The 13,174-nt window shown below is 36.1% G+C and overlaps 1 protein-coding gene across 15 annotated transcripts in view; it reads left to right on the forward strand.

The window, feature by feature from the left end:
• Positions 1–13,174, forward strand: part of UNKL (unk like zinc finger) — a 60,849-nt gene that overhangs the window by 4,032 nt on the left and 43,643 nt on the right. For 7 of the 15 annotated variants that reach the window (XM_075165674.1, XM_075165664.1, XM_075165665.1 and 4 more), the window contains 4 exons: positions 4,361–4,537; positions 7,924–8,057; positions 10,032–10,167; positions 10,902–11,019. In XM_075165674.1, coding sequence (XP_075021775.1) covers positions 8,018–8,057; positions 10,032–10,167; positions 10,902–11,019 — 294 coding nt within the window. In that variant the 5' untranslated portion in view covers positions 4,361–4,537; positions 7,924–8,017. Of the gene's footprint in view, positions 1–4,360; positions 4,538–5,276; positions 5,341–7,923; positions 8,058–10,031; positions 10,168–10,901; positions 11,020–13,174 lie in introns of those variants that run through there. The other 8 variants (XM_075165673.1, XM_075165670.1, XM_075165677.1 and 5 more) reach the window with 8 other exon arrangements.

Genomic DNA, 13,174 nt, shown 5'->3' on the forward strand with positions numbered 1-13,174 from the left:
TTTCAGCTGAACTGTGGAGGCCTTATTTGAGGTCTGATCCTGAGAACTGCTGGCTGGAAATGGCAGTCAACTATAGTAAGTTGATAGCTGATTGAAGTTAAGGTAGAAGAGAAAAGGCATACAGGGAAAATAGTTGGGAAAGGCAGGAGAAGTCAAAGGTAATTTTTTTAAAGGTAGAAGATGCCAGAGCGTGTCTGTAGTGGCAGGAGAAAAAAATGGAGGAAAACACCAGCATTTCTGAGGACATGCTTATAGTGTGGCAGTATTCCTGTTTCAGAACTCAGCAAAAGAGTATTTTTTTGACCCTGTTTTGTCTTCTGCCTAAAATTTAGCCTTTTATTTGGAGCAACGTCAAATTCGTATAGAAATAGGTTATAAACAGTAGTGCCAGGACACCTTCATTTTAATCTATCTGTGACAACATGCTGGTACTTTTTTGGCTTTTATCTATGTCTCTGTTCTGCTCATCTGAATACACGGTTAGGTTAATGCAGTTTGTGAGTTGATGGAGAACTAGTGAGAAAGGTAGAGTGATGACACCCATACTTGTTCTCAGGAACATACTTTGAAGAGAGTTAAAGCAGAAATTGTTGGTTTCACCCAGGCTTCACTGTGATATTTCTTTCCAAACTTCAACTTGGAATGAAAGGAAGCTCAAAATTTTAAAGCTGTTTAGAAGAGGGCTTTTCTAAGGGTAGCAAACTAAAACAATCTGTTCTAAGGAAGGGCCTGTGAGAAAGACTAAATTACTTGTAGAGTTAATTTTGAGCAGTGAATAGTATTCCTCACAATTTCACAAGTGAGGATGGAAGTGATAATTTTTTTTAACCTGATGTGTTTTTCAACTATTGTAGTCAACTGATGTCAGATTCTAAAAGACGAGATTATTTTGGGTATGTTAGTATCTGTAACTTAAGACTGCTCCAAGGGTGAATGAATTACAGAAGCGTACTACAGGAGAGCACTTCAAGGAAAGCACGTTTCATAGGGAAAAATATGTCAGTGCCTCAAGGTTGAACAAAAGTAGAACTATGTACTTGTTTTCATACACTTAAGAACACCTAGCATTACCCTTTAAACTGGAACTGTTTTATTCTTAAAGGATATCTTTGGAATGTTTATGATGTGAATTAGGAAGAGTGTGAAAAGGAAATATACATTTCAGCAATCAGTTAACCTAAGTTTTTGTGAACATATGTTCTGTTTCATGGTATATAGATCTGCTTACTTTGAATAATGTAATGACAGTTTTACTTTGTGAGATACGGAGCAGAAAACAAAGCTGATTTCAATAGTTAAATGCTGTGTGTAGACTCCAATAGAACTTAAAAATACAGAGTAATGTTCTTTACTGATTCACCATTACTAAGTTAGGATTCAGTACAGTTATTTTAAGCTGGGAGATGGCTGTAGAAATATGGGCCATGAAATAGATTTGTTATTCTGCCTAGGAACAACTTTTTTTTTTTTTTTAATAAAAACTTTGTTCCTAAGGAATAAGTGATGTCTGAACAACCTTAGTACCAAACTGTGCTACATAAGATACAAGTTTATCAGTTTGCAGCCATGTAATCCCATGATAATTAAAATCAGCTATTTTAAATCAAAATATTAGTCTTGTTTAAAGCTGTGTATTACAATGGTTTATGCTCCATTAAAATATTTTTTTTTATTTAATTAATAAAGTGAAGGTAGTTATAACATCCCTCTAGTTCATTAAAGGTTGAGTAGAACATCTGTTCTGTGCATATTTCAGTGCATTGGCTTAGTTTGATACTATGTGTGAATAAGTACTATCTACCAAGTACATCTAAAACCTGCTTTTCTTAGGGGTTTTTGCCTTTCTGACTAATGATCCTACGATGAACTACAGCTGATCAAGATGTCTGTGGTTAACAGCATATGTATTATTGTGGCATTGTATGAATAACACATTTTTATGTAAAACATACACATGCAAAATTGATGCCATTGTTTTTGCTCTTTGAGGTTTGCATGCTGTTTAGTCTCCCTGAGCTCTCATCTAGTTCTTTACAAGTCTTAGACAAAATTCGGATTACAAACTGTCCCAGTCACACTGGATAGCCTAATTAAAGCATTCTGTTAATTTCTGGAGGAGGACTTCACCTGTTGCAGGACTCTTCAGGCAGCTAGCAAAACGTGCAGTAGGAAAGCTGTGTTTTCAATAAAATTCAGATTTCGTTAGCTATTGATGGCACAAGTATTGAGTCTTAGGTTTAATTTAGCAGAAGTAAGGCTCATGTTACACGGTTTATATTTCTTTCCCAGCTTGTTTTTGGAATCCATGTTGACTTTTTGCGGGAAAAATTGTGACCTGAGTATTTCTCCCTCTCTCACATTGCATACAAGTAGTTGTGCCTAGCTTGTCTAACAAGCGATGTCTATATTCCATTGAATTTTTTTTTTTTTAACAGTAATTTAAAAATAATTTAAGGCTTTAACATTTTTTGGGGGGACCTCCACTAATAAGGCAATTTCGCTAGGGAAAAACTGCAGATATTTGAGCAAAAATGTTTGCCCTCTGACAAGGAACCATGGACTTAGAGGCAAGCAATGAGATGTAAACACCTGTACACTTCTTGCATGGAAGATAAGACATTTAATTCTTGTTACCAACAGGAACAAGCAAACTTAAGTAGATGAAAATGGAGGCATGAACATTATGCATAAGAACATGACAGATTATTCTCACCTTCGTGAGGTGTGCATATATGAGTGAAAGATTAGAGTTTGTAATGAACAGTCTGCTGGGAAAATGGAAACATTTGACCCCTGCAAAGATTCTGCTAGTGGTGGGACAGTTAGAAATAACAAAAATACAGCCTCAGATTGCATTTCCTCTTGTTTAGAGTTCTGTACAGAACTAGTGCTGGCAAAAGTATCTGATTGACTCTTGTGGGTTTTCTCATTTTTCCATGTCAGTAGCAATTCTAGCAGAACAGGAGGGCTGCATCAGTGCTATTCACATATCACACAGAATTTCTCACGAAGTTCAGCTGAGGCACTATAATGGGTCCAACAAAGATTGCATCCTGTCTATCTTTCCATGTAGAGCCAAGAAGTGTGAAAGAACTGCTTTCAGATCCTGAGTGTAGACTGTGCTCCATCTTACACTGACAAAATGAGATGTAGCACTGAATTTGGTATACCTAGTCTTTGCACTAATTAATTCTGTTCGTATTTAAAGAGATAGGTACAAATCACTAGCTGCAGCCCATTTATCTTGTTTAACAGAATGCTGGTTTTAAATTCCTATAAGGAAGCAACTTGATTCTCAGAAATTATAAACAGCATTAATTCCTGGAAATCAGCACAAGCTGCAGTTGTTTAGCACAGCAGGAAGAATGTATGATTTTGCTGTAAATGTATTAACACCAGACTTGTAAATGTTTGCAAACAATTGCATTTGTTTAGCCTAGTTTCTAAATAGCCTTTTTATAATATAGTAAATAAAGCTTAAGCCAGCCTAAATTTTTGTGAGTGTTAAAGTCTACTTAGTGCTTCACTATTCTCCCTCCATTCAAAGTAAAATATTTCTGTGGGACTTTTCACTTCTTGTTCTGTATCAGTCTCTAAGCTTTTTGGTGCAGTTTCTTTTTAATTGGGGATGGGGCAAAGTAGTTTTTGGAGATTAGTATTTTTCCAAAACCAGCAGAGACCAAAATTAATTACACTGAAATAAACTGTGAGAGAAGAGACATCCCTGTGTATATATTTTTGTGGGTTTTTTAAAAATTTCTTTACTGTTGGTAGTTGGAATTATAATCCATACATGATGCTAGCCATTTTAAAGTACAGACAGTAACTCACATACTTGTTTCTGAAAAATGGTTAGTATCTGTACAAAGATGTATTGCTGATGTAAAAATTGTTCTCTTCCTTTTAATAGAAGAGTCATTTTAGATTTCCCCTGAGATTGTTCAATAAGTTCCGTGTCTATAAAGAGCAGGCAGGAAAAAAATCACCATGCTTCAAGTACCCCTTGATTTTAGATGACGATAACATTAAAAAAAAATTTCTTGTACCTCTTAGTGTGGAAATTATTTGAGCTTGTATCAGTATGGAAGATGTCATTTCTTAGCTCAGATGATGTTGTTGCTTACAGGGGTGCTTATTAGATTTATTAATAATATCTTTGTGAGCCAGCCTGCTATAAATTCTTATGACTTTAGCAGAGACTAAGAAATAGATTAATGTTTTTCATTTTGAAGCTGATCTGTGATGGTAGTTTGTTTGGGATAAATTTTTTTGTTAATAAGAGAAACAGCATAATTCAGAATTAAATTGTTAAAAGCAAAATTCAAAGCAGTGCTCTAACTTTCCTCTTTCTATTATGTAGTTGCCCTTACCTGCATCGAACAACAGGGGATACAGAAAGGAAGTATCATCTCAGATATTACAAGACTGGAACGTGCATTCATGAAACAGATGCCCGGGGCCACTGTGTGAAGAATGGAATTCACTGTGCCTTTGCTCATGGTCCACATGACCTTAGACCACCAGTATATGATATAAGGTAGTCTTGTTTCAAATTCTTCAGCCTAATTAGGAGGAAATACCACATCTTTTATCACTACATACCAGAAAATGCAGTATGCTTTGCATGAAAAATATACTTGCTTCTGTAACTGTAAACATAAGAATGCAATTTACTGTGCATCATGATAGCAGATAGAAGCACACTGGGAAATACAAATACTAAGGTTTTGTAACTTGCAATTTCAAGAGCCATATATGTAATTCTTATGACTGATGAAAGACCAGATACTCTGCCTTTTGTCATTTATGCCTTGTAAATTTGCATGTGGTTTTTACATTCACAAATTTATGATTTTGTTAAGCCATCTTTCAGGTTCTCAGCTTGTATGTTTCATATTTTGCCTACTGATCTTGTGGGTTTTTTTAATTATGTTGGTTTTTTTCATGTGTAAGATATAAGTATTATTTTCTGCCTCTCTAATGTATAATGAAGTTATTGTCGAAAGAAGGTGCTTTGTGAATCAGGGAAATGGTAGGTATGAGTTTTACCTGTGGCCAAAGCTGGGAGAGAAGCATGTTGTTGGGAGGTATTATAAATGGGTGGAAGGGGAGCTCTTGCTACAAAAAGTGGTCTGTATATACTCAGTAGGAAAGGATGGCAATTCCTAGAGAGCTTTGAAGCCTTGGAGCGTCACAAGTATCTCTTACTGGACACTGGAAGAGCATTCTGGGGAAGTATCACTATACACTTGCCCTATTCTTATACTCTTCCCTAGGCATCTGCTATTGGCCACTGTTGGAGACAGGATTCCAGGCTAGATGAACCTTTGATCTGAGCTGGTATGGCTGCTGTCTTACATTCTTACCTTTGTTATCCCTTATTCCCAACCATCTATTGGGAGATGATAGCTCTCCCTCCACAATAATTTTAGTAAAGTTAGTGCCTCTTCAGTAATTTCATAATTATTTAAATTCATATTTTGCCACAGAATTCACTGCTGCATTCCCTGGTCACATACTGTTTAGTTATATGTAGCTTTTCTTTCCAGAAGACTTTCTTCATTTAGCTAGGTAATGCTTCTTCTGCAAGACATCTGTCCATTTTCTTTTTCTTCTTTTTAACTATTTAACTCATTTAGCATACGCAGCATGACACCACGTTAGTCTGAATACAGAATGCTTAGTATCTTTGTAATCTTTTTTATTGTATTAGAATGAGGAACCAATGTATAGCAAGACTGAAACCAAGCTCCATTCTCTAAATGTCTTTTAATGTGTTACATGATTGTTTACTGGTGATTGGCTACGTATAGAGCATCAGGAGGAAATAAAGACATTTGTGGTAGAAGTCTATGTTTAAGTCTATGGCTTGAACTTATAAGTAGGCTGCCTCAAACTTCTTTGGTGCTTGTGAAAAACAGTTGTGTGCCATTGCTTCTCCTGATTTCAGGCATCCAGCATTCATAAAGAAGTCCAAACAACCGGATCTTATTTTTTCTTTGGTGGTCTTTTTGTTCTACAACAGACACAGATACTAGGGTTTCTTCATTTTAAGTAAAGAGCAGAGAAATAATAGTGGAATCACTGATGCAGATATTAACTTTATTCCCCTTAATAGCCTGTTTTTTCTACATATCCACCTTAAAGAAAAAACACTCTCTAGGAACTATCTGTTTTCCTTCTCATTGCCTGCACCTTTTCTGAATCTGTAAAAGAAATATTTTGATTGTTTGAAAGGTTTTAGACCTGGCTTTGGGTCTGGCTTCCTTTCCCTTTGAGATTTTTTTTCTTGGAGGATACTTGGGGTCTGCGAAGTTCTTGAAATGATATATAAATGATATCATAACTAGTTACATTGTAAACCACTACACCTTTCAACTCTTCTTCAGAGATCCTGAGTAGGAGTATTTTGGTATAGGAGGTAAGCTCCTTGAATATTTGTGTCTAGACAAAGCAGTGCCAATTGAAGGTAGAGGCCTTTGATTCTCGTAGAGTACTGTAGATCCACCTCTAGTATTTGATTCCTCACCTTGTTTCTCCATTGCTTCAAAGTCTCCCTAGTATAATTATGCTATAGTGTCTTTTTTTTTTTAAATCTTTTGTACTAATTTGCCATCGTTGAATCTCTGTTCAGCTTAATTTTAGTAAAATGATGTAATATGTCTCAGATTTTTGGTAGAGGTTTCATATCACTAATACAATACCTTTTAGTTTGGTAGTAGTCATTCTGATCTTTCAGCAAGCTTGTGGTTGCTTACTTGCAAAGCAGTTGTAAATTCTTGCAGAAGAGCTTCCATTTCCTCATGTCCTGGTTCCGGCTGGGACAGGGTTAACTTTCTTGCCAGTAGCTTGGGGGTGTGCTGTGTTTTGGGTTTGGTGTGAAAGGAGCGTTGATGGCCCATTGATGCTTTGGCTGTTGCTGGGTGATGCTTGCACCGGGAGGGGGGAGCACAGCCGGGGTGGTGGACCCAGCTGGCCAATGGGGTATTCTATACCATGTGACATCATGCTCAGTATAAAAACCAGGTGGGGGGGGGAGGGGGGCTCGGCCCCCGTTCGTGACACGCGGTCGGTGAGCGGTTGCGTTGTGCATCGCCTGCTTTGTGTATCCTGTAATTGTTGTTGTTCTCATTGTTATTATCACTGTTCTACTTCGTTTTATTTCGATTATTAAACTGTTTTTATCTCAACCCGGGAGCTTTCCTACTTGTGCCCTCCCGATTCTCTCCCCCATCCCACCGGAGGGGGGGGTGAGCGAGCGGCTGTGTGGGGTTTATTTTTGCTGGCTGGGGTTAAACCATGACACCTCATAATGATTGCTGTTTGTTCCTAGGTCTCCCGAATATCTCGACAAACTTCTCTTGCAGAATCTTACAGTGAGCCAGAAGTACTTTGGCTGCTTTTATATGATGTAGTATTCAATAGCTATATTTTGTACCTTCCTTCAATCATAACTTTTCCAAGGCAAAGAGTTTTATGGTATTTAATTCTCCCTAATAGAGGAGGAGTTCTGTATTTCTGATCATCCTTATTGCCCCTTCTACGTCTTTTTTAGTTCTACCGTGTCCTATGTGTCAGTGGAACATCAGAAATTAATAGCATATTCAAAATGTCAGCATACCAGCATACAGAGGTACAGATGGGCATTGCTGGTGCAAACATTGTCTGTGTACATAATGCCAGCATTTCTTCATGTGTTCTCTTTGATTTGTATGACATGGTTATTCCTTACGATTGTTTGCCAGCTTCAGTGCAAGCAATGGTTTGAAATACAGTCAATTTAATTTTTTTTACAATTTAGGCTTGTTAAGAGCTGGATTAAATGACAGAATTTTGATAGACTTGGACAGGATTATACCTGCAACAGATAGGGTTACTGTAGCTATACGGTTTAGCGGTGTTACTTTCTTTTCCCCATTCCAGAGAACTTCAGGCACAGGAAACCTTACAGAATGGGCAGCTAGGATGCGGTGAAGGCATTCCAGAACTGCAACCAGGAATTTTAGCAAGCCAGGCAATGATTGAGAAGATCCTTAGTGAAGATCCAAGATGGCAGGGTAACGTTACCCTGTCTCCTTTCTCTGTTTCTTTATTGGTGTTTGATCCAATTTGTTGATCCTGGGTCTTCATCTGGGAGAAGTTCAAAAGCCTTTTTTAACAGAGTAAAGAATTGGTTTATATAAGTAATATGGATATTTGTGAACAAGTTGTACTGTCTGTCACATTTACGTTCAGATTACATTTGGAAATGTTTTGTTTTGAAAACATTTAATAGGTCTTTTTCAGTTTACTTGGTACAAGTGTTGCTAATCTGTGTCAATTGAATAAATTTTCTTAAAAGTCAGTAGGAGCTCTGTCTTGTGCTAAGTAGTAGTAATGATTAGAGTCTTCATTTTTTGAGTCATTCATAGGCTAGTTAATGGACTGTTATTCTTTGCTGAGCTTGACTAACAGGAATGAAGTAGAATATTAAGCAGAGAATTGGAGCAGAATATTAAAATACAAGAATGTCTTGAAAGCATTATATTAGATCTCTTAAAGTAAATCCAATTGCCCTAGTTTTCTTAAGGCTTTCAAATTTGGTTCTTATGTTCTTGGTTTAGATTTGCTTATTACGTAGCCAGAGATATTGGTGTCAATTGGATATTGTTAGAGCTCTTGCCCAAATTTTACTTTAGAAAAGACTGCTAGGTACAATTACTTCCACAAAATTCATGTGGGGACAGTAACACAGGAAGAGGTCACATGAAGATGCTGTCTCTAAGGAATTCAAGGGGAGATAATTGTATGATCCTTGTCCCCTCTATGTTTTTTAAATCCATTATAGGGTGAGTTCCAACCATTTAAATACTAATAATGTGTAGAGCTTAATTGTCAGCTCTAAATAAAAAAATATTGGATGTTCGACATAAAAAGACACAAAATTGACCAACTGCAAGCACTTTTACTGCATTCCTTGCATTGTGACAGGTCTGTGTTATATAAGGTTGAATGGCTTCTGTCAATCCCTGTAAATATGGTGAGACTTCACATATTTCGGGGGATTGAAAATCATCCAACTAGTGATTTCAGCCTTATTTTCTTAAGTCTTTAATGAAACTATTGAAAAGGACTGAACAAAGAATAGACTCGGTGTGATACCCTGATCAATAATCTTTGCTATTTTAAAGTACGTCATTAATGACTCTTTGAGAATGTTTCTTCAGATAGTTTTCCGCAAATCCTACCGGAGTCTTGTAGTATTGTGCAGTTTATTTTTGAGAACATCTCAGGCTAACAGGTTTGCTGAAGTCAAGATACATGACGTTGACGGCTTCTGTTTTACCTACATCCATTTTCCCACCTTAGGAAGAAGTTAGATTGGTTTGATATGATTTACTCCTCACAAACCCATGCTTGCTGTTAGCTAAATTGTACCTTCTTATTTATTTACTTGCTCCATTGTTTTTCTGAATTTTTCTGTTTCTAGATAGAACCTTGTTTGTCATCTAGTTCCTCCTTCCTGGAACCAAAGATGTAGAGATAGAGGCAAAGGTAGAGAAGAGGCTCTAGAATTTGTCCAGGAAGATTTTACTGGACAGCCTTAACATGCCTTAACGTGAAAGCAGTTTTGATGAAATAAGGACTGTCAACACTAAACTTAAGAGAAATCCAGATATAAAATTGTATAAGTTTTTAGTGTTTGTCTTACTAAAATGAATAATGTATTTTCAGGTATTCATTTTCAAAATGTTAAATGTATATAATGAGAATTTCTGGATAGTTTCTCTACCAATAGATTGCTAGTGCTTTATTTATGTACTTTATTGTAATATTGCTATTGAATATAAAAGCAATGAAGATTGCTTTGCATGTAAATGTGTTAGACATTTATTTAAAAAAATGCAGGAGTCAGTCTAAGTTTATAAGAATGGAGGGTTCTATGAATCATAAATTTTTTACAAAAAGCAGTGTGATACCTACGCTCACTAAAGACACTCTGAATGCAAAAATTAGTTGTTTATTTCTCTTAATTGTTGACCTGTTTACAGACACAAATTTTGTATTAGCTGGCTACAAGACAGAACAATGTACCAAGCCACCCAGACTCTGCCGCCAGGGTTATGCATGTCCACACTATCACAATAGTCGAGATAGAAGACGAAATCCCAGAAAATTCAAATACAGGTACATAAATACATATTAAGAATAGACTTTTTGGTCAGTCAGACAGTTGTTAATGGACGGATCTGTTTGGGTTCTTCTATAATGCAACTGGATATTCCTAATGGAATAAAAACACATCTTTCCCAATAGCCTTGCTAAAATTTTTTTTGGGAAAAAAAGCATCTGTTTAGAATGATCAGACAGTTCTGAAGACAGAAACTATGAAGCTGTAATGGAAATATTCTTTCTTGTGAAGAATTAAAACAATTTCTATAATTCTTAGCAAAAATTGGAATAACTAGGTCAAACCTTCTTTGTTATAAAAAGATCAATTATAATTTCTGTCTTTTTTTCTGGTTTTGTTCTATAATTTTCCATTTCTGAGCACTATTTTTAGGACAAAAATTTAATGCATAGCCTCTCATACTTTTCATCATTACATCATTCATCATTACATCATTTTACATCATTCTCATACATTGGTTTTGGTGTTTTTTTGTGCAGTGATACAAGGTTTAGAATTTATGGGCTTTGCTTGACAATCACAGGGCTGTGAATAAATGTCATTAGACAGTAGATAGATAGAATCCTACTAACTCATCTTTCTGTCAAAGAATTTCCAAAAAGTCAGAGTCTTTCAGAATATGCAACTTTATAGGTCCCAGAGTTTAAGATTCTGAGATTTAGTGGGAAATTGTTTGAGACGTCTGCTAGGAAGTAGATACAAACATGCTCTGGACATCACTTTTTTCTAGGTCCACTCCTTGCCCCAATGTAAAACATGCAGGTGAATGGGGTGAACCTTCAAGGTGTGAAGGTGGGGATAGCTGTCAATATTGTCATTCTCGTACAGAGCAGCAGTTTCATCCTGAGGTAAGAACTACGTTTCTACTTATTTTTAGTGATTTCAAATTTATTATGGATTACGTTATCGATTAAAGATATTATTTATGAAAAAACGTGACATTTCATTCAACACTTCCAGTCGTTGAGGGTATTTGCTTAAGCAAAACAAAATTTGCTAAGAAATAGTTATTTGTACTGCTGTGGTTTTCACTGATAGGCATTTTTATTGTACTGCTTATGAAAAATTAATTAATATTCTTTGGATTTGGGCATAAATAAATGTATTCTCTTTTTTACCTAACTTCTTGGATTGATAATGAAGTCACAGTAGTAATTGCTACTCAGTAACTTGGGACAAATTTCTATTTTAAGTATAGTTAAAAAAGCTTTATTGCAAATAATTAAGAGAACATGAATAGGTCAGGAGGAGGTGGAAAAAGCAGAAAACTCTCCTAGTGGCTGAAGTAAGACACTTCAGAAAAACAAGGTGATTTTAGATTCCTCTGTAGGCAAACAACTTTGTTGGATGCTTGAGCGTAACAGTGAAATGCTAGGGAAGAGAGCAGTGCCATGCAATCTGCTGAGATTTAATTCTTATGTGACACTATGAAAATATTAAATGTGCCAGTTAATAGAAACAAACATGATACTGAAAAGACACGTTATGCTAGAAGCTGCTTGTACAACATTGGATATATGTTTTCATTTTGAGACCTTTGAATGGACATGAAGAATTCACAGCAGGATGTAATTTCTTGCATTAGAAAGCTCGATACTTAGTAAGGTATAAGCAAAGACCATTCAAGCAATTGCTAAATTCTCTTCCAATTATGAAGATTATTGAAGGCATCTCAAGACCATACTGGGAAAGGAATTCTTAGAATACTGACTCCAGGATTGTTGCAAGCTTCATATCATACATTCCCTATCATAAGTTGACCAGCTACATCTTTATACTAAATAGGTGTCAGCTATCTCTATTCTTGAGATGCTGCTCCAGAATTTCACTGTCCTGATTACTAGAGGTTTTACAGTCCAGGTTTATTTCAGATCATCTAATTTCTTCTGCATCATATTCCAGACCTTTTCTGTAGTAAAGGTGTCTTCCTGCTTAGTATCGCTACCATACTTTTATGACAAAGCTATGAGTGAAAGTGCTAAAATAAGTCGCAAGGCTGAGCCTTGAGTTCTGCTGCTAGTTTTGTCTGCTGCCTTCCTCTTTCATATCATCCATTGTCATCTCTCCATTAGTCAATTTAACAGCAGATATGTAACATTGGTAAGTCATGTTCTTCATTATCTTAATTAATTAATTTTACCACATCCTTTATTGAAGTCCATACTAGAATGACCACATTTCCATTTTAGAGGAGGGCCTTTGATTTATCAAAGTTACATGGTGAGTCTACTGTGATGTGTCTTTGCCAAATTTACTTTTAATTTTATCCCATTTCTTTCTCTCTTTAATCTAAATGGTGAGAGACAGAATAATTAGTGGGCATGCAGTGGCCTGAATCAGCTATTTTTGCTCTTCTTAAACATACGTGAGCTATACTTAATATACCTCAGTTATATGTGCTACTTCTGACATGACGGCTTTATTAAAAGTACTTGCTAACTGCATCTGTCTTATTTGTGAATTTTTTAAAAATCTGATGTAACAATTACCTATTCATTTCCTGTTCCTGAACTGACAGTGATTTGCTTCCATATCAGCTGTAGTCACCTCAGTCTTTGTCTGCTTGTTTCCATTAGCTGTGCTGCCTTTGTTGTAGTGTTGAACATAATTCCTGCTGATAATCAAGGCAGTTTGGTGGGGATAGTGTTATCACGTCATCTAATTTTAGGTCTAGTACTTAATTTCACAGAAACTAGCAATGTGCCTGCACTGAAAGAGGAGTTCTCATTCGACATCATATCCTGTGATCCTTTCCCTCCTTTGCTCCAGTTCTGACTTTTATCCAGTTGTGTGGTTAGAATGGAAATTCCATACAGCTTTTCTACCTTGACTTGAGGATTCAAAGCACTCATTTTATTCTGTTCTTAAAAAAATTCAGTCTATTTAATGGTGGTAATGTGGTAATCAGTTGCCTTCATTCCTCAGTCTACTTATTTGATGTCAGTAACATTAGTTCGGCCTTACTTTTTTATGTTCTTTAATTTAAGTTGAATTAATACTCAC

This window comes from Calonectris borealis, chromosome 16, assembly GCF_964195595.1.
Source record: "Calonectris borealis chromosome 16, bCalBor7.hap1.2, whole genome shotgun sequence".
Classification (NCBI taxonomy): domain Eukaryota; kingdom Metazoa; phylum Chordata; class Aves; order Procellariiformes; family Procellariidae; genus Calonectris; species Calonectris borealis.